At 45.2% G+C, this 24,728-nt stretch overlaps 1 protein-coding gene across 11 annotated transcripts in view; it reads left to right on the forward strand.

Moving 5' to 3' along the window:
• Positions 1-24,728, forward strand: part of LOC110499758 (oxysterol-binding protein-related protein 8) — a 124,716-nt gene that overhangs the window by 83,387 nt on the left and 16,601 nt on the right. For all 11 annotated transcript variants that reach the window (XM_090213563.1, XM_090213561.1, XM_090213559.1 and 8 more), the window contains 13 exons: positions 6,536-6,606; positions 12,215-12,295; positions 12,830-12,931; positions 13,203-13,406; positions 16,048-16,132; positions 16,512-16,674; positions 18,034-18,259; positions 19,648-19,832; positions 21,171-21,252; positions 21,512-21,610; positions 22,275-22,371; positions 22,642-22,740; positions 24,161-24,258. In XM_090213563.1, the coding sequence (XP_090069689.1) occupies positions 6,536-6,606; positions 12,215-12,295; positions 12,830-12,931; positions 13,203-13,406; positions 16,048-16,132; positions 16,512-16,674; positions 18,034-18,259; positions 19,648-19,832; positions 21,171-21,252; positions 21,512-21,610; positions 22,275-22,371; positions 22,642-22,740; positions 24,161-24,258 (1,592 nt within the window). The remainder of the gene's footprint in view (positions 1-6,535; positions 6,607-12,214; positions 12,296-12,829; positions 12,932-13,202; positions 13,407-16,047; positions 16,133-16,511; positions 16,675-18,033; positions 18,260-19,647; positions 19,833-21,170; positions 21,253-21,511; positions 21,611-22,274; positions 22,372-22,641; positions 22,741-24,160; positions 24,259-24,728) is intronic.

A 24,728-nucleotide genomic window follows, 5' to 3' on the forward strand; every position in this document is an offset into this window, starting at 1 on the left:
TGTTTTTCAAACCCAACAGCAGCTTTTGATTCTGCTTGTGAGACGATCAATCTTTCATAGGCCTAATACATATTGTAATTGTTGACAACCCTCAATAGTAGCTCTTGATTGTGCTGCGTATGTTGAGGTGGTTGTGGTAGGAGATCTCAGGAGACATATCATATGCCCTTATGTCTAATAGAATTGGTAGTCCGTGAATCGTCTTCAGTATTTTATATTCATGGTATTGATGGTTATGAGAGCAGTCGTGGCCAAAAGAACACAAATATTAATTGCCAAAAAGTTTGCTGCTTCAGTGTCTTTAGATATTTTTGTCAGATGTTACTATGGAATACTGAAGTATAATTACAAGCATTTCATAAGTGTCAAAGGCTTTTATTGATAATTACATGAAGTTGATGCAAAAAAGTCAATATTTACAGGGTTGACCCTTCTTTTTCAAGACCTCTGCAATCTGCCCTGGCATGCTGTCAATTAACGTCTGGGCCACATCCTGACTGATGGCAGCCCATTCTCGCATAATAAATGCTTGGAGTTTGTCAGAATTTGTGGATTTTGGTTTGTCCACCTGCCTCTTGAGGATTGACCACAAGTTCTCAATAGGATTAAGGTCTGGGGAGTTTCCTGGCCATGGACCCAAAATATCGATGGTTTGTTCCCCAAGCCACTTAGTTATCACTTTTGCCTTATGGCAAGGTGCTCCATCATGCTGGAAAAGGCATTGTTTGTCACCAAACTGTTCCTGGATGGTTGGGAGGAGTTGCTCTCAGAGGATGTGTTGGTACCATTCTTTATTCATGGCTGTGAGTGAGACCACTCCCTTGGCTGAGAAGCAACCCCACACATAAATGGTCTCAGGATGCTTTACTGTTGGCATGACACAGGACTGATGTCTTCTCCAGACAAGCTTTTTTCCGGATGCCCCAAACAATCGGAAAGGGGATTCATCAGAGAAAATGACTTTACCCCAGTCCTCAGCAGTCCAATCCCTGTACCTTTTGCAGAATCAGTCTGTCCCTGCTGTTTTTCCTGGAGAGAAGTGGCTTCTTTGCTGCCATCCTCCAAAAGTCTTCGCCTCACTGTGCGTGCAGATGCACTCACACCTGCCTGCTGCCATTCCTGAGCAAGCTGTAGAATCCATACCAGAGCATTGGCCTCTGATGCTCAACGTGTCCCTTCTCCACTTGTTAATGACGTAAGGTGTGTTTTACAGCGGGCATTAATTTGACACAGATAAAGACAGGGGCCCTGTCTCTGTTTGTTTTATAGCAGGAGAGCTGCTTGGTGCTGGAGCCAGCCAAATGATTTGTAGCTTGTTACCACACTGATTTATCCTTGTAATACAGCAGTGGAGAGATCAGATCGAGCAGTAAATCTCTCCTCGTAAATTGTAATATATAGCATTGAGCGGTAGCTGTGATACCCTGCTGCTTTCCAGCCCGGGACTACAGTAGGCTATGAATGATTATCTACACCACTGCCGTCCATCTTTAAGAGCTTTAGAATGTCTCACTAATGGACCTTATCACAGAGTAACGGGTTGACTACTTAATAAGAGCTTTAGAATGTCTCACTAATGGACCTTTTCACAGAGTAACGGGTTGACTACTTAATTAGAGCTTTAGAATGTCTCACTAATGGACCTTATCACAGAGTAACGGGTTGACTACTTAATAAGAGCTTTAGAATGTCTCACTAATGGACCTTTTCACAGAGTAACGGGTTGACTACTTAATAAGAGCTTTAGAATGTCTCACTAATGGACCTTTTCACAGAGTAACGGGTTGACTACTTAATAAGAGCTTTAGAATGTCTCACTAATGGACCTTTTCACAGAGTAACGGGTTGACTACTTAATAAGAGCTTTAGAATGTCTCACTAATGGACCTTATCACAGAGTAACGGGTTGACTACTTAATAAGAGCTTTAGAATGTCTCACTAATGGACCTTTTCACAGAGTAACGGGTTGACTACTTAATAAGAGCTTTAGAATGTCTCACTAATGGACCTTATCACAGAGTAACGGGTTGACTACTTAATAAGAGCTTTAGAATGTCTCACTAATGGACCTTATCACAGAGTAACGGGTTGACTACTTAATAAGAACTTTAGAATGTCTCACTAATGGACCTTTTCACAGAGTAACAGGTTGACAACTTAATAAGAGCTTTAGAATGTCTCACTAATGGACCTTTTCACAGAGTAACGGGTTGACTACTTAATTAATCCCCTTAGTTTGAAGTTTGTCAACCGAAAGGCATTTAGCGATAAATCCCTGAAGAGGACCTGTCAAGTTCGACAGAATCTGTTAATGTCAGATCTCAGATCAGATGTTGACGTTGATCTATGCATTGTTTGGATCCAGGCTGGTTGTTTGAGCAGCTTAACCTTGGATATCTCTCATAGTCGTCTCTTAATGGCTGCAGTGAGTACAGCAGATTGAGAACGTCCTCTCTGACTCAGTGGCAATGTTCCTCCTGTTAGTGTTCTGGCAATCTGCTTTGGCACAGACAAGGTCCTATTTCTCTTTCTGTCTGTCTGTGTGTGTGTGTGTGTGTGTGTGTGTGTGTGTGTGTGGTTGGCACCAGGGGGCTGTGTCAATCACAGCTCACAGCTCATCAGATGTTGTCAATCTCACACCAGTGAATCAGAAACAACACTTTAAGACAGCTGTCATACTGATCTGCTTTTCAGACTGCTGAGATCTAGGATGCATCCCTACTCCCTATATAGTGCACTGCATTTTACCAGAGTCATAAAGATAATTTTGGACGCAGTCCTAATGAATTATTCACAAGCTCCCTTGCTGTGCAACATGCAGGTGATTGAACTCACACATGTGGTGAACACAGTTGAACTTCCCCTACTTTCATCTTAGTGGGAGCATTAGTGGGAACCTGGATTAGAATTAGTGGGCTATAAGGTTCTATTATCAGGGCCAGGTGTTTAGCCCCTGACAGAGAAATCCCATGTCATCTCTGAAAGTGCCGTAACTTTCCAAATGCCAATGTATCTTGTGGACTTGGTGAAGCCTGTCTCCTGTGGGCGTCATGTCGCTGTGTGTACCATCTGCATCTTAAAATCTGGTACCCTGTATATAGTGTGTAGGGAATAGGGTGTGATTTGGGACTTACCCTGACTATCTGACTCATAAAACCAAACTAGGCCTGGGAACTGACCTCACGATACAATGTTATCACTATACCAAATATCTCCTACATCTGCACATTGATCTGGTACTGGTATTCCCTGTGTATATAGCTCCACATTGATCTGGTACTGGTACTCCCAGTATGTAGCTCCACATTGATCTGGTACTGGTACTCCCAGTATGTAGCTCCACATTGATCTGGTACTGGTACTCCCTGTATATAACTCCACATTGATCTGGTACTGGTACTCCCTGTATATAGCTCCACATTGATCTGGTACTGGTACTCCCTGTATATAGCTCCACATTGATCTGGTACTGGTACTCCCTGTATATAGCTCCACATTGATCTGGTACTGGTACTCCCTGTATATAGCTCCACATTGATCTGGTACTGGTACTCCCTGTATATAGCTCCACATTGATCTGGTGCTGGTACTCCCTGTATATAGCTCCACATTGATCTGGTACTGGTACTCCCTGTATATAGCTCCACATTGATCTGGTACTGGTACTCCCTGTATATAACTCCACATTGATCTGGTACTGGTACTCCCTGTATATAGCTCCACATTGATCTGGTACTGGTACTCCCTGTATATAGCTCCACATTGATCTGGTACTGGTACTCCCTGTATATAGCTCCACATTGATCTGGTACTGGTACTCCCTGTATATAGCTCCACATTGATCTGGTACTGGTACCCCCTGTGTATAGCTCCACATTGATCGGGTACTGGTACCCCCTGTATATAGCTCCACATTGATCTGGTACTGGTACTCCCAGTATGTAGTTCCACATTGATCTGGTACTGGTACTCCCTGTATATAACTCCACATTGATCTGGTACTGGTACTTCCTGTATATAACTCCATATTGATCTGGTACTGGTACTCCCTGTATATAACTCCTCATTGATCTGGTACTGGTACTTCCTGTATATAACTCCACATTGATCTGGTACTTCCTGTATGTAGCTCCATTCTTTTGTATGTCTTTATTATTATTATCATCATTTTTTAACTCTGCATCTACGGGAAAGGTTCGTAAGCAAGTATTTCACTATAAAGTCTACACCAATTGTATTTGGTGCATTTGATTTGATACTTATGTGCAAATACACTACCGGTCAAAGGTTCGAGAACACCTCCTTATTCAAAGGGTTTTTCTTTATTTTATTGTTTTCTACATTGTAGAGTAATAGTGAAGACATCAAAACTATGTAATAACACATATGGAATCAATTGGTAACCAAAAAAGTGTTAAATATAAAATGTATTTTGATTTGTTTGAGATTCTTCAAAAGTAGCCACCCTTTGCCTTGATGACAGCTTTGCATACTCTTGGCATTCTCTCAACCAGCTTCATGAGGTAATCACCTGGAATGCATTTCAATTAACAGGTGTGCCTTCTTAAAATATCATTTGTGTAATGTATTTCCCTTTTAATGCGTTTGAGCCAATCAGCTGTGTTGTGACAAGGAAGCGGGGTATACAGAAGATAGCCCTATTTGCTATAAGACCAAGTCCATATTATGGCAAGAACAGTTCAAATAAGCGAAGAGAAATGACAGTCCAGCATTACTTTAAGACATGAAGGTCAGTTAATACGGGAAATTTCAAGAACTTTGTCAGTTTCTTCAAGTGCAGTCTCAAAAACCATCAAGCGCTATGATGAAACTGGCTCTCATGAGGACCGCCATAGGAATGATCGACACAGAGTTACCTCTGCTGCAGAGGATAAGTTCATTAGAGTTACCAGCCTAAGAAATTGCGCCCCAAGTAAATGTAACAGACACATCTCAACATCAACTGTTCAGAGGAGACTGTGTGAATCAGGCCTTCATGATCGAATTGCTGCAAAGAAACCACTACTAAAGGACACCAATAATAAGAAGAGACTTGCTTGGGCCAAGAAACACTAGCGATGGACAATATACCGGTGGAAATCTGTCCTTTGGTCTGATGAGTCCAAATTGGAGATTTTTGGTTCCAACCGCTGTGTCTTTGTGAGATTCAGTGTGGATGAATGGATGATCTCTGCATGTGAATTTCCCAACGTAAAGCATTAAGGAGGAGGTGTTATGGTGTGGGGATACGCCTTCCCATCTGGTTTGCACTTAGTGGGACTATCATTTGTTTTTCAACAGGACAATGACTCAACACACCTTCAGGCTGGTTAAGGGCAATTTTACCAAGAAGGAGAGTGATGGAGGGCCGTATCAGATGACCTGGACTCCACAATCCCCCGACCTCAACCAAATTGAGATAGTTTGGGATTAGTCGGATTAGTGCTCAGCATATGTGGGAATTCCTTCAAGACTGTTGGAAAAGCATTCCAGGTGAAGCTGGTTGAGAGAATGCCAAGAGTGTGGCTATTTGAAGAATCTCAAAAATAAAATATATTTTGATTTGTTTAACCATTTTTTGTTTACTACATGACATCACTACATATAACATCACAATACATGTACACTACCGGTCATGTGTTATTTCATAGTTTTGATGTCTTTACTATTATTGTACAATGTAGAAAATAGTAAAAAATAAAGAAAACCCCTTGAATGAGTATGTGTTCTAAAACTTTTGACCGGGAGTGTACATGTATTGTGATTTTATATGTAGTGTGATTCGATACTGTGATTTTCCATCGATTTGATATTCCAAACATATTTCTCACCTTATGTCTGCTGCAGAAACAAGAGAGAGCATGAGAAAATGAGTTTCGATTGGTCAGGGAAATGAAAGTACTGAAAACATGTTGGCTCACTATTTCAAAAGAAGATGGAGAACAAGCTATAGGATGAAAAAATTATACTTTTCAAAGTAGTAGCGCTACTTTGAGTCAAATGTTGATGTATCCTCCAAAATAATATTGTGATATGTAACTATACATTTTGTCCCACATCACTAATCCAAATGATATTATCAGTCTATAACTGTGTGCCTCTGTGTCTGTCCTTCCTGACTCTGCGATCATTACAAAATGGGCTGTGAGGATGGAGGCACTGGTCATTAAATATTCAGAGGGACTGGAGCCTTCTGGTAAAGAGCAGGGCCTGTACACAGGGGACTGCTGCTGTTCTCTCACAACAGCCACTGGGATTTAAAGGAGGAGCTCAGCTGTGGTTGGCTTGCTGGAAAGGACTCTCCATTTAGTCTGACCTTGCTGACGGACAGTGTTAGGTGGCTCTGGGGTAAAGTTTCCTCTAGGTACAGATCTAGGATCAGTTTCCCCTTCCCCAATCCGAACCGTCACTATTAGTGGGTAAAATGCTAAACTGACCCAGGATCAGCGTCTAGGGGCAACTTCACCCTACACCATTTCAGTGCCTCAGGGACACATGGAGGATGTTTGGGCTGATTGGTTTCTCTCTTTTCAGGTTTCGACCGGGGGAAAGAAGATTCCCTGCCTCCGAAAGAGGACTCGTCTCACTCCATATCCAAGAGCAAGGTACGGTCCAAAAATACACCCCAGACTTCCTCTCTTCTCACAGCTCTCCTCTCCTTTCTCTCTTTACAGGATGTACAAGGACAGAAAACATACCCATCCACTCACTCTGAAGCAGAAACCTTTGAAATGGACTTTATTTCTTTGGCCAAAGTCCCCAACCATTAAAGCATCATGCTTTACCATCAACTCTTTATGAGCAAGTACGAGAGGAGAGGAGAGTAGGAAGGGAGGGTGCTGATGAAACCCATTTCAGTATGTGAGACATAGTCCTAATGAGACCAGAGATTAAGAGAGTTACTGTAAAAGAACAAGCCAACAATTTCAACCTCGCCACGGCTGTGAGCTTCATTCATTATTAATCACATGTACATCAAACCATCATCAAAAACAGAAACCCAACCATTCCAGGCCTTCCTCAACAGAACCCACTGTTCAACTTCCAATGAAACTAAGGCCTAGGGTTGCAAAATTCTGGTTACTTTCCCAAACATCCAAGGTTTTATAGAAATCCTGGTTGGTGGTTCCGTTGAATAGGAGAGAGAGAGAGGAGAGTGTGCTGAAATAGCAGTGGGCTGGATTTGAACCCACGCTACAGCGGTATATTTGTTCTATAGGCAGCGGCTGTTCTGTTTTTCCAATAATAAAACAATGACAGCATAAATATATACATAAATACCAGTCCTCTGCTCTTTACTCCAGTCCTCTTTACTCCAGTCCTCTCCTCTTTACTCCAGTCCTCTCCTCTTTACTCCAGTCCTCTCCTCTTTACTCCAGTCCTCTCCTCTTTACTCCAGTCCTCTCCTCTTTACTCCTGTCCTCTCCTCTTTACTTCAGTCCTCACCTCTTTACTCCAGTACTCTCCTCTTTACTCCAGTCCTCTGCTCTTTACTCCAGTCCTCTCCTCTTTACTCCAGTCTTCTTTACTCTAGTCCTCTCCTCTTTACTCCAGTCCTCTCCTCTTTACTCCAGTCCTCTCCTCTTTACTCCAGTCCTCTGCTCTTTACTCCAGTCCTCTTTACTCCAATCCTCTCCTCTTTACTCCAGTCCTCTCCTCTTTACTCCAGTCCTCTCCTCTTTACTCCAGTCCTCTGCTCTTTACTCCAGTCCTCTCCTCTTTACTCCAGTCCTCCGCTCTTTACTCCAGTCCTCTCCTCTTTACTCCAGTCCTCTCCTCTTTACTCCAGTCCTCTCCTCTTTACTCCAGTCCTCTCCTCTTTACTCCAGTCCTCTCCTCTTTACTCCAGTCCTCTCCTCTTTACTCCAGTCCTCTCCTCTTTACTCCAGTCCTCTTTACTCCAGTCCTCTCCTCTTTACTCCAGTCCTCTCCTCTTTACTCCAGTCCTCTGCTGTTTACTCCAGTCCTCTCCTCTTTACTCTAGTCCTCTCCTATTTACTCCAGTCCTCTTCTCTTTACTCCAGTCCTCTGCTCTTTACTCCAGTCCTCTCCTCTTTACTCCAGTCCTCTCCTCTTTACTCCAGTCCTCTGCTCTTTACTCCAGTCCTCTGCTCTTTACTCCAGTCCTCTCCTCTTTACTCCAGTCCTCTCTTCTTTACTCCAGTCCTCTGCTCTTTACTCCAGTCCTCTCCTCTTTACTCCAGTCCTCTCCTCTTTACTCCAGTCCTCTCCTGTTTTCTCCAGTCCTCTCCTCTTTACTCCAGTCCTCTCCTCTTTACTCCAGTCCTCTGCTCTTTACTCCAGTCCTCTGCTCTTTACTCCAGTCCTCTCCTATTTACTCCAGTCCTCTTCTCTTTACTCCAGTCCTCTCCTCTTTACTCCAGTCCTCTCCTCTTTACTCCAGTCCTCCGCTCTTTACTCCAGTCCTCTCCTCTTTACTCCAGTCCTCTTTACTCCAGTCCTCTGCTCTTTACTCCAGTCATCTCCTCTTTACTCCAGTCCTCTCCTCTTTACTCCAGTCCTCTCCTCTTTACTCCAGTCCTCTTTACTCCAGTCCTCTCCTCTTTACTCTAGTCCTCTCCTCTTTACTCCAGTCCTCTGCTCTTTACTCCAGTCCTCTCCTCTTTACTCTAGTCCTCTCCTCTTTACTCCAGTCCTCTGCTCTTTACTCCAGTCCTCTGCTCTTTACTCCAGTCCTCTCCTATTTACTCCAGTCCTCTTCTCTTTACTCCAGTCCTCTCCTCTTTACTCCAGTCCTCTGCTCTTTACTCCAGTCCTCTCCTCTTTACTCCAGTCTTCTTTACTCTAGTCCTCTCCTCTTTACTCCAGTCCTCTCCTCTTTACTCCAGTCCTCTCCTCTTTACTCCAGTCCTCTCCTCTTTACTCCAGTCCTCTCCTCTTTACTCCAGTCCTCTGCTCTTTACTCCAGTCCTCTGCTCTTTACTCCAGTCCTCTGCTCTTTACTCCAGTCCTCTCCTCTTTACTCCAGTCCTCTGCTCTTTACTCCAGTCCTCTCCTCTTTACTCCAGTCCTCTCCTCTTTACTCCAGTCCTCTCCTCTTTACTCCAGTCTTCCGCTCTTTACTCCAAATCCTCTCCTCTTTACTCCAGTCCTCTTTACTCCAGTCCTCTGCTCTTTACTCCAGTCCTCTCCTCTTTACTCCAGTCCTCTCCTCTTTACTCCAGTCCTCTCCTCTTTACTCCAGTCCTCTCCTCTTTACTCCAGTCCTCTCCTCTTTACTCCAGTCCTCTCCTCTTTACTCCAGTCCTCTTTACTCCAGTCCTCTGCTCTTTACTCCAGTCCTCTCCTCTTTATTCCAGTCCTCTTTACTCCAGTCCTCTCCTCTTTACTCCAGTCCTCTCCTCTTTACTCCAGTCCTCTGCTCTTTACTCCAGTCCTCTCCTCTTTACTCTAGTCCTCTCCTCTTTACTCCAGTCCTCTGCTCTTTACTCCAGTCCTCTGCTCTTTACTCCAGTCCTCTCCTCTTTACTCCAGTCCTCTCCTCTTTACTCCAGTCCTCTGCTCTTTACTCCAGTCCTCTGCTCTTTACTCCAGTCCTCTGCTCTTTACTCCAGTCCTCTGCTCTCTCCTCTTTACTCCAGTCCTCTCCTCTTTACTCCAGTCCTCTCCTCTTTACTCCAGTCCTCTGCTCTTTACTCCAGTCCTCTGCTCTCTCCTCTTTACTCCAGTCCTCTCCTCTTTACTCCAGTCCTCTGCTCTTTACTCCAGTCCTCTCCTCTTTACTCCAGTCCTCTGCTCTTTACTCCAGTCCTCTTTACTCCAGTCCTCTCCTCTTTACTCCAGTCCTCTCCTCTTTACTTCAGTCCTCCGCTCTTTACTCCAGTCCTCTCCTCTTTACTCCAGTCCTCTCCTCTTTACTCCAGTCCTCCGCTCTTTACTCCAGTCCTCTCCTCTTTACTCCAGTCCTCTCCTCTTTACTCCAGTCCTCTCCTCTTTACTCCAGTCCTCTCCTCTTTACTCCAGTCCTCTGCTCTTTACTCCAGTCCTCTGCTCTTTACTCCAGTCCTCTGCTCTTTACTCCAGTCCTCTCCTCTTTACTCCAGTCCTCTGCTCTTTTTTCCAGTCCTCTCCTCTTTACTCCAGTCCTCTCCTCTTTACTCCAGTCCTCTGCTCTTTACTCCAGTCCTCTGCTCTTTACTCCAGTCCTCTGCTCTTTACTCCAGTCCTCTCCTCTTTACTCCAGTCCTCTCCTCTTTACTCCAGTCCTCTCCTCTTTACTCCAGTCCTCTGCTCTTTACTCCAGTCCTCTGCTCTCTCCTCTTTACTCCAGTCCTCTTCTCTTTACTCCAGTCCTCTCCTCTTTACTCCAGTCCTCTGCTCTTTACTCCAGTCCTCTCCTCTTTACTCCAGTCCTCTGCTCTTTACTCCAGTCCTCTTTACTCCAGTCCTCTCCTCTTTACTCCAGTCCTCTCCTCTTTACTTCAGTCCTCCGCTCTTTACTCCAGTCCTCTCCTCTTTACTCCAGTCCTCTCCTCTTTACTCCAGTCCTCCGCTCTTTACTCCAGTCCTCTCCTCTTTACTCCAGTCCTCCGCTCTTTACTCCAGTCCTCTCCTCTTTACTCCAGTCCTCTCCTCTTTACTCCAGTCCTCTCCTCTTTACTCCAGTCCTCTCCTCTCTTCTTTACCCCAGGCTTCTCCTCTCCTCTTTACTCCAGTCCTCTCCTCTTTACTCCAGTCCTCTGCTCTTTACTCCAGTCCTCTCCTCTTTACTCCAGTCCTCTCCTCTTTACTCCAGTCCTCTCCTCTCTTCTTTACCCCAGGCTTCTCCTCTCCTCTTTACCCTAGTCCTTTCCTCTTTACCCCAGTCTTCTCCTCTCCTCTTTACCCTAGTCCTCTCCTCTCCTCTTTACCCTAGTCCTCTCCTCTTTACTACAGTCCTCTGCGCTCCCCTCTTTACTCCAGTCCTCTCTTCTTTACTCCAGTCCTCTGCTCTCCCCTCTTTACTCCAGTCCTCTCTTCTTTACTCCAGTCCTCTGCTCTCTCCTCTTTACTCCAGTCCTCTCCTCTTTACTCCGGTCTTCTCCTCTCCTCTTTACTCCAGTCCTCTGCTCTCTCCTATTTTCTCCAGTCCTCTCCTCTTTACTCCAGTCCTCTGCTCTCTCCTATTTTCTCCAGTCCTCTCCTCTTTACTCCAGTCCTCTGCTCTTTACTCCAGTCCTCTGCTCTTTACTCCAGTCCTCTGCTCTTTACTCCAGTCCTCTCCTCTTTACTCCAGTCCTCTCCTCTCTTCACTCCAGTCCTCTCCTCTCTTCTTTAACCCAGTCTTCTCCTCTCCTCTTTACCCTAGTCCTCTCCTCTTTACTCCAGTCCTCTGCTCTCTCCTCTTTACTCCAGTCCTCTGCTCCCCCCCCCCCCCCCTCTCCTCTACCTACCAGGTTTTTTCTGAGCTGTTAAGTGGCCCTGCCTCATGAAGCTCTCCCCCTGCTCTCTCTGTCTACTCTCTGCTAATGGAACTCTATTAGGCCCTGGCTTCAGCTAAGAGTCATGCCTGTGTAGAATCCAGCTCCTTGGTTAGCGTTAGCCAAGCTAGCGCAGGACTAAACAAAGGGCTTGACAGGCTGAGCAGGGCATAAGGTAAGGCCCACAGCGTTGTTCGTCGTAGCCTCAACTGAGGCTGCTATTACTATTGCAGGACTTCCATTGGGGGCTGTTATCATGGTGGTATCGGAGGCCTGTTGTTGTCTTCCAGGTGTCAGGATACTCTCAAGGCTCCTTTGACATTCACCTCAGAAGCCAAAAACGCCAAGGGTGCCTCCAGACACCAGATGAGTGTGTGTGTGTGTACCTAGTATGATTGGGTAAATCAATCAGACTGGTGCTGAAGTTTGAGTGGCGCCCAGACAACTCTAATACAGCAGTCTATTGGATGGGAATAATGATTTCTCAGGGACTCAAAGTGCTTTACATAGTAAGAGGGGTAACTCACCTCATCCAACCGCCAATGTGTAGCATCCACCCACCTCAGTTTGGGCCAGACAGCTCCCCAGTTTGGGCCAGACAGATCCCCAGTTTGGGCCAGACAGCTCCCCAGTTTGGGCCAGACAGCTCCCCACATGCTCATCACATCCAGTAATACAGTAAGACGTCTGTCCTAGTGTCACCAGATGGAAACTGTTTGTCTCAGGTTAGAAGGGTACTAGTGAGCCATTCCCACCTGACTATACGCTCACTTCCTCCTCCATGTCTCTACAGTCAGAGTCCAAGCTCTACAATGGCTCTGACAAGGATGTCTCGTCGTCCGGTAACAAGCTCACCAAGAAGGAGTCGCTCAAGGTAAGAGACTTACAGCAGAGACCAGCCTAAGGATGATCTCATAGTAAGTAGCTTGTCAGAACGGCCCTGTTTCTGTTGCGTGAGGCAGCTTGATGTAGAAGTACAACCCCTGGACAGGACTCTAGACATTAGGGGAAATACTGTAGCATGATGTTTATGTGTGGCCCCTGCAGGTACAGCTAGGGGAAACACTGTGTAGCGTGATGTTTGTGTGTGGCCCCTGCAGGTACAGCTAGGGGAAACACTGTAGCGTGATGTTTATGTGTGGCCCCTGCAGGTACAGCTAGGGGAAATACTGTAGCGTGATGTTTATGTGTGGCCCCTGCAGGTACAGCTAGGGGAAACACTGTGTAGCGTGATGTTTGTGTGTGGCCCCTGCAGGTACAGCTAGGGTAAATACTGTAACGTGATGTTTGTGTGTGGCCCCTGCAGGTACAGCTAGGGGAAACACTGTACCGGGATGTTTGTGTGTGGCCTCTCCAGGTACAGCTAGGGGAAACACTGTAGCGTGATGTTTGTGTGTGGCCCCTGCAGGTACAGAAGAAGAACTACCGTGAGGAGAAGAAGAGAGCCACCAAGGAGCTCCTCAGCACCATCACAGACCCCTCTGTTATTGTCATGGCTGACTGGCTCAAGGTTCGACTTGCCCTGCTTCTTGTTTCTGGACTGTACACAACGTGGGCCATGTGCTGCAATTACTTGAATATTACTTTACATGCAACAAACTATAAAGCCATAAGAATCTGCTATTATCTATTGAAGTTCCTCCAGAATTTTCACAAGTGCCCTTGTTGATAGAAGTTTCCAACAAAATAAATATATATTTTAACATAGTTTATTTGACATGATGATATTTGGTGTATTTTATGTCTGAGTGTCTGTGTTTGGCCACGTGTCTGCTCCTCAGATCCGGGGTACTCTGAAGAGCTGGACCAAGCTGTGGTGTGTGCTGAAGCCAGGGGTTCTTCTCATCTACAAGACCCATAAGAACGGCCAGTGGGTGGGCACGGTGCTGCTCAACGCCTGCGAGCTCATCGAGAGACCCTCAAAGAAGGACGGCTTCTGTTTCAAACTCTTCCACCCGCTGGAGCAGTCCATCTGGGCAGTCAAGGTAATAAAAATAGTACATTTATTTTATATAGAGCTTTTCATTAGAACAGCGTCTCAAAGTCTCTTTTAAAAACAACAACAACTAATTCAAGGTGATCTGTTGGGCGATGGCTTCCACAACTTCAGATAATAATGATGATAAGACGGAGAGCGATAGAGTTTCTAATAGACCTGCACAATGGCCTTTAGTTAAGGGAGACATCATTTCATTTAATGGAGTGGTATGTGCACATCTGTAAAAGCCCTTTGTCCCAAATGCTGGATCAGACAGGATAATGTAGAACAAAAACATAAATCTGTCTGCACACTGGTATAATACTCTGGTATAATACTGCCTAAGTACATTTTTGTTCAGACATTAACTGACTAACCTGAGTACCGCTCTCTTTAGCTAATCCACTCCCTACTCCATGGCCTTTCTGCCATCTTCACTTGTGAACATTCAATCATTTTCTCTTGATCCTGATTCCATCCTTTTTACAGCTACCCGAGTTTGTATCCTGTTGCCGAGTTTGTATCCTGTTTGTATCCTGTTGCTAAGCAACCGTGTTTTGTTTGTCCAAGCAACACCAGTCTTCAAAAGTTGCTGGCTCACATCTAAATACATACTGCAATTCCAACCACAAAACTTCTTAGTACAACTTGTCTAGCTAACAGCTTAATGTTTGTTTTTGACTTTGTTATAAATTCATATTCGTTTTTCGAGGCTCTACATGTTTTCATGGAAAATGTTAATGTTATTTCCAACCACCAATAGAGGGGTTGGTTGTTTAGAAACAAAAGGGTCGCCTGCACAACTATGGGACAAACAGACGGGTTGGATTAGATTGTTGACCACATGTTAACTATAGTTCAGCTCCAGTGTTTATTGAGAACAAATACATTTGCATAACGAGCACTTGTCTCTCATATATATTGTTAAAGTTGTTGTTTAGCTAGATAGCACATTTGTGCCCTATTAGCATTGCCATGAAATCAGTCAAAACACCTCAAAACAAGATATGGTATCAAGAAATAAGCTGAAACGAGCCAGTTACAATTCCCCACATGGTAGCTTCTTGTCATTGTAGCTCGCTATTTGACCTTCCAGAATCTCAACATCTCACAGACTTCTGCCCCATTGAAGCGTGCACATTGTTTTTGTGACGTTGTCAACTAACCCGTCTATGAGCTCCTCTGCTGTAAATCCAGCTCATATTGAACGTTGAGATTGCCGAAAGGCCAATGTCTTTGCCAATGGCAAGGAGTGCAAGGTTAGCTAAAGAGACTGGTGCTCAAGGCTATTCAATTACAACAAGATTAAACCTTTTAATTAGCCAGACGTGCTCCATCCTTCACATCCGGGTCAAAGTTCTGCTTCTTTCGTGTCAATTAAATACCCCCTTTTCCTCCCATGTCAATAAGAATGTGAACATAATGATGCACACAATTAACATTTAAATAGTCTAGTTGAAGGTTCTTCACATTTCAAATCATAATCACTGCATGTTTTGCCTGCTTCATCACATTAGGTTCCTCTCTGTGTGAAATTGTCACAGTGTAAATCTCAGTTAGAGTGACAGCACTGTTTCATCTAACATGTAAATATGTAGTGAGGGTAGTAGTGACAGTGTAACGATACCCCCTCGACCAGGGATCATCCACTAAATTCAGCCCTGGGATGCTTTTATTATTGTTGAGTGACTGGTCGGGGGGTCGGAACATAATTACTAATAATTAGTAGACTGCAAATTGACCGCGAGAAGCCCAAACAGATATAATATTTGACTAAAACATCATCATTTCAAACCTTGCTTACATCTGCTTACGATCACATCTCTATTTTATACTTGAGAACAGATTTCCTAATTAAAAATCAATTGGAGATTACCATTATTTTATGTCCAACAATGAAGAATATCTAAAAAAAAAAATCAAAAATGTTTGGGAGGTCAAATAAAACCACCTGCTGGCCCCAGTTGGGGAACCCTGCCCTAAACCTTTTGTCTTTAGTACGCATGACATATCACACCCTTACCACTGTAAAATGGACTTTGGGTTTATCCCAAATGGCATCAATGGGCCCTAGTCAAAAGTAATGCACTTAATAGGAATATCAAATCACATTTTATTTGTCACATGCGCCGAATACAACAGGTGTTGACCTTAACGTGAAATGCTTACTTACAGAATATTTACATAATAAGAACCAGAGTATGGTGCCATTAGGATGCATGTACACCATATGAATGACCCTCCAACCAATCAATAAAGGGATTGTTAAACAAAACTCCCTCCCTATTGGACGGCCAAACTGGACATCAGTGTTGTCAAAGGGACTTGCCAACAGGACCCATTCTTTCACCCTAGGGGAATGTGAGGACTCATGTTCAGCTACACACGCACACACACACACACACACACACCTTCCCATGGGCTTTGGCTTGGTGATAGCTGTCAGTGCCATAGTGGTAGTATAATGTTCCAGAGTGGATGTTTACCAAACCCTCTCTCTCTCTCTCTCTCTCTCTCTCTCTCTCTCTCTCCCCTCTCCTCCTCTCTCTCTCTCTCTCTCCCCCCTCTCCTCCTCTCTCTCTCTCTCTCTCTCCCCTCTCCTCCTCTCTCTCTCTCTCTTTCTCTCTCACTCTCTCTCCGTGTGTCAGGGTCCTAAAGGAGAGGCGGTGGGTTCCATCACACAGCCATTACCTGGCAGCCACCTCATCTTCCGTGCCACCTCTGAGTCAGACGGTATTGAATGCTTTAGTGTCTGCAATCTGTGCTGTGTGTGGTGTGTGTGTGTGCGTGCGTGCGTGCGCGCGCGCGCGCGCGTTTCCTGTTCTTCCGTGCGTGCGTGCGTGCAAGTGTTTCCTGTTCTTCCATGTGGGTGTGGTTATCTGTATGTGTGTTCTTCCATGTGGGTGTGGTTATCTGTATGTGTGTTCTTCCATGTGGGTGTGGTTATCTGTATGTGTGTTCTTCCATGTGGGTGTGGTTATCTGTATGTGTTTCCTGTTCTTCCATGTGGGTGTGGTTATCTGTATGTGTGTTCTTCCATGTGTGTGTGGTTATCTGTATGTGTGTAGGACTCTAGTGTAGCCTGTCAACTCCCCTGTCTCCTCTCCACCAGGCCGTTGTTGGATGGATGCTCTGGAGCTGGCTCTGAAGTGCTCCGGCCTCCTGAAGCGGACCATGATCCGCGAGGGCAAGGAGGAGCTGGCCAGCACGGCCGGGGAGAGCTCCCAAATTAACTTCTACAGCCTGCTGAGAGCCCACAACATGCAGGGTTTCCAGTGAGTCTTCCCAGTCTACAGTACGGTCTCTCTGCTCTAGCCCAGCCTACAGTACGGTCTCTCTGCTCTAGCCCAGCCTACAGTATGGTCTCTCTGCTCTAGCCCAGCCTACAGTACGGTCTCTCTGCTCTAGTCCAGCCTACAGTACGGTCTCTCTGCTCTAGCCCAGCCTACAGTACGGTCTCTCTGCTCTAGCCCAGCCTACAGTACGGTCTCTCTGCTCTAGCCCAGCCTACAGTATGGTCTCTCTGCTCTAGCCCAGCCTACAGTACGGTCTCTCTGCTCTAGCCCAGCCTACAGTACGATCTCTCTGCTCTAGCCCAGCCTACAGTATGGTCTCTCTGCTCTAGCCCAGCCTACAGTACGATCTCTCTGCTCTAGCCCAGCCTACAGTACGGTCTCTCTGCTCTAGCCCAGCCTACAGTACGGTCTCTCTGCTCTAGCCCAGCCTACAGTACGGTCTCTCTGCTCTAGCCCAGCCTACAGTACGGTCTCTCTGCTCTAGCCCAGCCACGGCTCTCCAACTCTATTCTGACAACCCTCGTCAAACTGCGCTGGCTCAGATGTTTTAATACCAAACTGTCCTCCTCAGCAGGGTTCAACTATGTTGGATGTGTAACCAGGCCAGCGCGGTACAGCTCAGTAGTGTGAAAAGTCCTCTGGAGAGCTACTGGGTATGCAAGCTCTGGTTCCAGCCTCTGCAGCAACACCCATGACTCACTTCAGACTGAAGACCATGATTAGATGTCTATTTGAATGTGGAGCTGTTACAAGCCTGGCCTGAACCCATCTCTCTGTGTCTCTAACTGGAGCAGCAAATCTTTATTCTACTCTCGTCTGCAGTCTGTTTGAGCGCTTGTGGTCTATTTCCATGTGCTTTGCGAGGATACATTTCCCCTGAGACGACTGGTTGTCTGACTGGTTGTATCTGTTATCTGTGAATGCATCGTAGTTGATTGTAGCTTGTAAAGATTGCATGTGTTCTCCTTTTCGAGAGGAGAGCACTGTCTTCTTGAGGCTTTGAACTTTCAAAGGATCTGTGTTGTACTGGGGGATTTGGCTGCTGTGGAGAATTTCTGTGCTTTTGTCAACTCTGCAGGGATTGCTCAAAAAAACCTTTATGCAGTAAGGCATGAGGAGCTCTGTATTCCTACACCGTGCTATTGGTAGTGGTAATGGCAAGTTATCTTTCAGTATTTTGTTCATTAGTCCACTGTTAGTACAATACCAATTTGTTTTGCATTTCAGCAGCTAGATGCACTTTCAGTGCAGAGCAAAAACTGTGATGATTGTGTTTTGCAGAAAAAGTGTTTAGTGTGAACTGTCCTTTGAATCCATCCTCCTTGTTATTCCCACTAGGTTCAACGACAGTGACCAGTTCAAGGACCCTGACCTGTACTCAGACAAGTCGGACCGGGAGGGGGAGCAGGACCACGAGGAGTCAGACGTGGAGGGTCTGGGGAAGAGTGAGGAGAGTGACAGTGACACGTCGGAACGTCAGGATGACTCCTACATTGACCTTGACCCCAACGAGGCCCTGCGGGAGACTCCGTACCTGGAACAGTCCCACGAGGAGCTGGGAGAGGTGAAGAATGATGATGAGCGTAGTCAGTACCGCTGGCTCTTATTGGTCAGGGGTACTGAGCCCAGCTTACTCTGTATAAATGCATCTGATTGGACTAGCGATGTGAGAATTTTCCCCCAAGGAAAGTTTGACTCAGTAACATTGAAGAGAATCCGCTTGATTTGTTATTTTTTAAGATTTAAGACCTCAGAGAATATTCTTAAGAGAAAATAAGTGGCATTTCCTTGAACACAGTGGGAACACTTGATAAACCTTCGTTTAAGATGAGGAAGAGTTAGATGATACTGGGAACTGAATGAATTCTGAATCAGAGAGGTGTGGGGGGCTGCCTTAATTGACATCATCGGCGCCCGGGGAGCAGATGTTGTTGGGGGTTAACTGCCTTGCTCAAGGGCAGAACGGCAGATTTTTCCACCTTGCCAGCTCGAGGATTCGAACCAGAGACATTTCAGTTACTGGCCCAACAGTCTTAACCGCTAGGCTAGCTGCCGCCACACTTTGTGAACGAGAAGTGAAAGGAGCAGAGTCGAGGCGTCCATCAAGAGTGGTGTGTGTGGGCAGCAGTCATCAGAGTGAAGCCTCAGACAGCCCTTAAATCAGCCTGTCTGTGATCTCTCTCTAACCCTCTATCTCTGTCTTATGTCCCATTGTCTAACCTCTTTTATTCTGACACGTTGGAACCTAAATTGCAATAGACAAGTAATCAGGACGTGCATCTCTTCCGCCACAGTTCTGCTGCAGTATGTAGAATGTTATACGTGACAAGACCGTATTCCATTAGGATTGGACTTACAACAAGTCTTCAGAGGTTTGATGGAGATTCGTCAATAATTTGTTCATGATTCTGAAATCTTCAGCCCTATTAATATAGCCTTAGCCAAGTGCCACAGGCAGGGCATGAAGAAATTATAGTTGAAAGGGGGGGGTGTTTGTGCTTGTATGCCTGCCTGCGTGAAATCCCTCCCAGCTGTTCTGTGGTGAATTAGAATTGTCATTTTCGATAGCTGGAATTATACAGCCAGCAGATGATGAAATGGGAAGAGCAAAGATGTGAATAATGAACTGATTGATAACTGATGAAGTTTTTCAGACCGGAGAGATGTTCATACTGAATAATATCACGTTGGAGCAACTCCATAATGTGCTTGTATCATATAGTCATATCATATACTCCAACCCTATGTGAATACTGTGACCTTACATAGCCCATCACCTAGCAACCTCATCAACAGGTGTGGATCTCTTGGCGCAACAGCTACGATGTTGGCTTTACAGTTGCTGAAGCGGCTTCAAGACCCGGTCAGGACTAACCCCAGAATTCATTGCAATATGAAAGTGTGTGTGGTGTGTACAGTAAATCACCAAACCTTTATATGTGTGTGTTCCAGGCTGGTGAGGCCTCCCAGACAGAGACGGTGTCGGAGGAGAATAAGTCTCTGATCTGGACGCTGCTGAAGCAGGTCAGGCCTGGGATGGACCTGTCTAAAGTGGTCCTGCCCACCTTCATCCTGGAGCCACGCTCCTTCCTGGACAAGCTGTCCGACTACTACTACCATGCTGACTTCCTCTCTGAGTAAGTACTGCTACCATGCTGACTTCCTCTCTGAGTCAGTACTACTACCATTCTGACTTCCTCTCTGAGTAAGTACTACTACCATGCCGAATTCCTCTCTGAGTCAGTACTGCTACCATGCTGACTTCCTCTCTGAGTAAGTACTGCTACCATGCTGACTTCCTCTCTGAGTCAGTACTACTACCATGCTGACTTCCTCTCTGAGTAAGTACTGCTACCATGCTGACTTCCTCTCTGAGTCAGTACTACTACCATTCTGACTTCCTCTCTGAGTAAGTACTACTACCATGCCGACTTCCTCTCTGAGTCAGTACTGCTACCATGCTGACTTCCTCTCTGAGTCAGTACTGCTACCATGCTGACTTCCTCTCTGAGTCAATCCTGCTACCATGCTGACTTCCTCTCTGAGTCAGTATTTCTACCATGCTGACTTCCTCTCTGAGTCAATCCTGCTACCATGCTGACTTCCTCTCTGAGTCAGTATTTCTACCATGCTGACTTCCTCTCTGAGTCAGTACTGCTACCATGCTGACTTCCTCTCTGAGTCAATCCTGCTACCATGCTGACTTCCTCTCTGAGTCAGTATTTCTACCATGCTGACTTCCTCTCTGAGTCAGTACTGCTACCATGCTGACTTCCTCTCTGAGTCAGTACTGCTACCATGCTGACTTCCTCTCTGAGTAAGTACTGCTACCATGCTGACTTCCTCTCTGAGTCAGTACTGCTACCATGCTGACTTCCTTTCTGAGTCAGTACTACTACCATGCTGACTTTCTCTCTGAGTCAGTACTGCTACCATGCCGACTTCCTCTCTGAGTCAGTATTGCTACCATGCTGACTTCCTCTCTGAGTCAGTACTACTACCATCCTGACTTCCTCTCTGAGTCAGTACTACGGTTGTAATGATGTCATTTGAACTAGTATTGCCTGCTGGGACAGTACTACCAAGCTGACCAATCAAAGGTCTTATATAGTAGGACAGTACTACCAAGCTGACCAATCAAAGGTCTTATATAGTAGAACAGTACTACCAAGCTGACCAATCAAAGGTCTTATATAGTAGGACAGTACTACCAAGCTGACCAATCAAAGGTCTTATATAGTAGAACAGTACTACCAAGCTGACCAATCAAAGGTCTTATATAGTAGGACAGTACTACCAAGCTGACCAATCAAAGGTCTTATATAGTAGGACATTACTACCAAGCTGACCAATCAAAGGTCTTATATAGTAGGACAGTACAGTCAGACCTGCCAAAGATACAGACAAATATTCAGAAAGATGTATCTTTAACCTGATTTAGGTCCTCATTGCGATTTGTTGTTGATCATTTCCAGGGCAGCTGTGGAGGAGAATGCCTACAACAGGATGAAGAAAGTAGTGAAGTGGTATATCTCTGGATTCTACAAAAAGCCACAGGTGATTAGAACATTCACTTAAAATCACAGTTTCAGCAGGGTCATGTTCATTAGGAGAACAGTGGAAAACATTTTTCTAAAAAAGAAACGTAAGTGTTTCTTACTGGATAGGACCTGGTAGTCCCTCTATTTCAGTCCATTTCTTCTGTTAGGTGCCTAATGAACACGACTCTGTTCTGGATGTGACAAGATGTCCCTCGGTATCTCTACCATTCAGCGGACTTATCTAAAGCTCAGTTTTTCCTCCTTCTGAAAACCAGGGCCTGAAGAAGCCATATAACCCCATCATCGGTGAGACCTACCGCTGCATGTGGCTCCATAGCAAGACCAACAGCAAGACATTCTACATTTCTGAACAGGTAACAGAGCCAGGAAGGGAGACTGCTCCCTAGTATATGATTGTCTGATTGGGGTTTTTAATCTGACATAAGAGCAATTGATTCACGTTGTAGTTAGTATGTAAATTATGGATGTGTGGGGGAGTGGATGGATGGATCGACGGGTTGGTGGATGGATGGGTGGATGGATGGATGGATGGACGGGTTGGTGGATGGATGGACGATGGATGGATGGACGGGTTGGTGGATGGATGGATGGGTTGGTGGATGGATGGATGGATGGACGGGTTGGTGGATGGATGGATGGATGGATGGGTTGGTGGATGGATGATGGATGGATGGTTTGATGGATCGACGGGTTGGTGGATGGATGGATGGATGGATAGTTTGATGGATCGACGGGTTGGTGGATGGATGGGTTGGTGAATGGATTGTTTGGTGGATGAATGGATGGATAGTTTGACGGGTTGGTGGATGGATGGATGGATGGATGGATGGATGGATGGGTGGACAGGTTGGTGGATGGTTGGACGGGTTGGTGGATGGATGAAAGAAGGAATGTGATAGGTTTTCAGAAGGTCTAGACTCTACAACATGACATCTTCTGGTAGACTGGCTATGATCAGGGCTAGCTTCCAGTACCTGTCCTCCTGACCTTAGACCAATCACCTTCTCTCCCTGTCAGGTGTCCCATCATCCTCCAGTGTCAGCGTTCTACGTCAGTAACAGGAAGGACGGCTTCTGTCTCAGCGGAAGCATCCTGGCCAAGTCCAAGTTCTACGGTACAACACACACTCATGTACACACACACACACACACACACACACACACACACACACACACACACACACACACACACACACCTACCAAACAGCAAATGCATATAGATAGATACGTCGGGCCTGTCTAGTTAACAGTGGGAAGTGAATATTTGGTAACACATTTCTGATGAAAACAAAAATAATAATAATTTTAAAGGCGCACCCAACAAATGTTATATCTGTGTTAACACCCTTTCCTGGGTGTTGTCATGACGATGTGTCTCTTTGCAGGAAACTCCTTGTCGGCCATATTGGACGGAGAGGCTCGGCTCACCTTTCTCAACAGAGGAGAAGACTACGTCATGAACATGCCCTACGCCCACTGCAAAGGTCTGACCTCTTACTGACTGGAGTCTTGCTGTGAAAGCAACACACATTGCATTAAGGTCTGACCTCTTACTGACTGGAGTCTTACTGTGAAAGCAACACACATTGCATTAAGGTCTGACCTCTTACTGACTGGAGTCTTACTGTGAAAGCAACACACATTGCATTAAGGTCTGACCTCTTACTGACTGGAGTCTTACTGTGAAAGCAACACACATTGCATTAAGGTCTGACCTATTTTACTGACTGGAGTCTTACTGTGAAAGCAACACACATTGCATTAAGGTCTGACCTCTTACTGACTGGAGTCTTACTGTGAAAGCATCACACATTGCATTAAGGTCTGACCTCTTACTGACTGGAGTCTTACTGTGAAAGCATCACACATTGCATTAAGGTCTGGCCTCTTTTACTGACTGGAGTCTTACTGTGAAAGCAACACACATTGCATTAAGGTCTGACCTCTTACTGACTGGAGTCTTACTGTGAAAGCAACACACATTACATTCATACCCTTAGAATTATATATGCCCACCTAATGTTCATTGCAAGCTTGCCAGGTTTGGGCTCAATTCAAATTGAAGTCAGTCAATTCAGGAAGTAACTAAAATTACAATTCCATAATTAAAAGAGTCCATCTATTTTTAATGACTTCTTAATAATCTGAAAAGGAGAAGCTGTTTATGTCAGAAGTATTAAACATTTTGGATTTTAAATTCAAATCACTTCCTGAATTGACTGTCTTGAGCCCAACCCTGAAGCAACACGTCCCTTTCTTCTACATAGGAAGTAGATTCAACATGACGTCTCTAGTCATACAGACTGACTGGAAAGTCTGTAATACTGGAAATATACTTCACTACTAACTGAATCAGTCCTGATTCACACACTACCAGGGTTGGGGTCAATACCATTTCACCTCAGTCAATATGAGAAGAACGGGGAACATTAGAATCAGAATGTCAGTTTACTTCCTGAATGGAATTCATTTAAATGGAATAAACCCTCACACTGCACACTACTGTAGTGTATACTAACTATCCTCCCTCTGTAGGGTACCATCTCTACTGTAGTGTATACTAACTATCCTCCCTCTGTAGGGCACCATCTCTACTGTAGTGTATAGTAACTATCCTCCCTCTGTAGGGCACCATCTCTACTGTAGTGTATATTAACTATCCTCCCTCTGTAGGGCACCATCTCTACTGTAGTGTATACTAACTATCCTCCCTCTGTAGGGGACCATCTCTACTGTAGTGTATATTAACTATCCTCCCTCTGTAGGGCACCATCTCTACTGTAGTGTATATTAACTATCCTCCCTCTGAAGGGCACCATCTCTACTGTAGTGTATATTAACTATCCTCCCTCTGTAGGGCACCATCTCTACTGTAGTGTATAGTAACTATCCTCCCTCTCTCAGGCATCCTGTATGGCACCATGACTCTGGAGCTGGCTGGCCAGATCACCATTGCCTGTGAGAAGACAGGATACAGTGCCCAGCTCGAGTTCAAACTCAAGGTAGGAGGATATAACTTGTTCTCTATCCTCAATCATTTGGCTTTTAGTCTTTAATGAACAAAAGCTTCAAACTGCATTAGGCAGTTTTAGTCCTATAAACTCTAATGAAGCTGTAGATGGGAGGGAGGGGGGGACAACCCTCATCTTGGAGAGCTACAGGACCCACCTCCAGGCTTTGGCTCCAGCCCCAATGGAGCACAACTGATTCTGCTAATTAGCTGCTCAACAGGACCACCTGAATCAGGTGTTTTAAAGTGGGGTTGGAACAAAAGCCTGCATACCCAGTACCTATCCAAGAGGAGGGTTGCCTGACCCACCCATGTGCTGCATCTTGAACTTCAAAACACCAATGTGATGAATCCTCCTTTCTGGAACACTTTATTTTACAGCCTTCTACTTACCAGGTAATACTTATATAGTACTTGTTGAAGTGGTAGCTACCTAGAGTAATAGTATAGTTAGATTAGTAG

This window comes from Oncorhynchus mykiss, chromosome 21 (genome assembly GCF_057628025.1).
Source record: "Oncorhynchus mykiss isolate SJ-2025 chromosome 21, ASM5762802v1, whole genome shotgun sequence".
In the NCBI taxonomy this organism is placed as follows: Eukaryota; Metazoa; Chordata; class Actinopteri; order Salmoniformes; family Salmonidae; genus Oncorhynchus; species Oncorhynchus mykiss.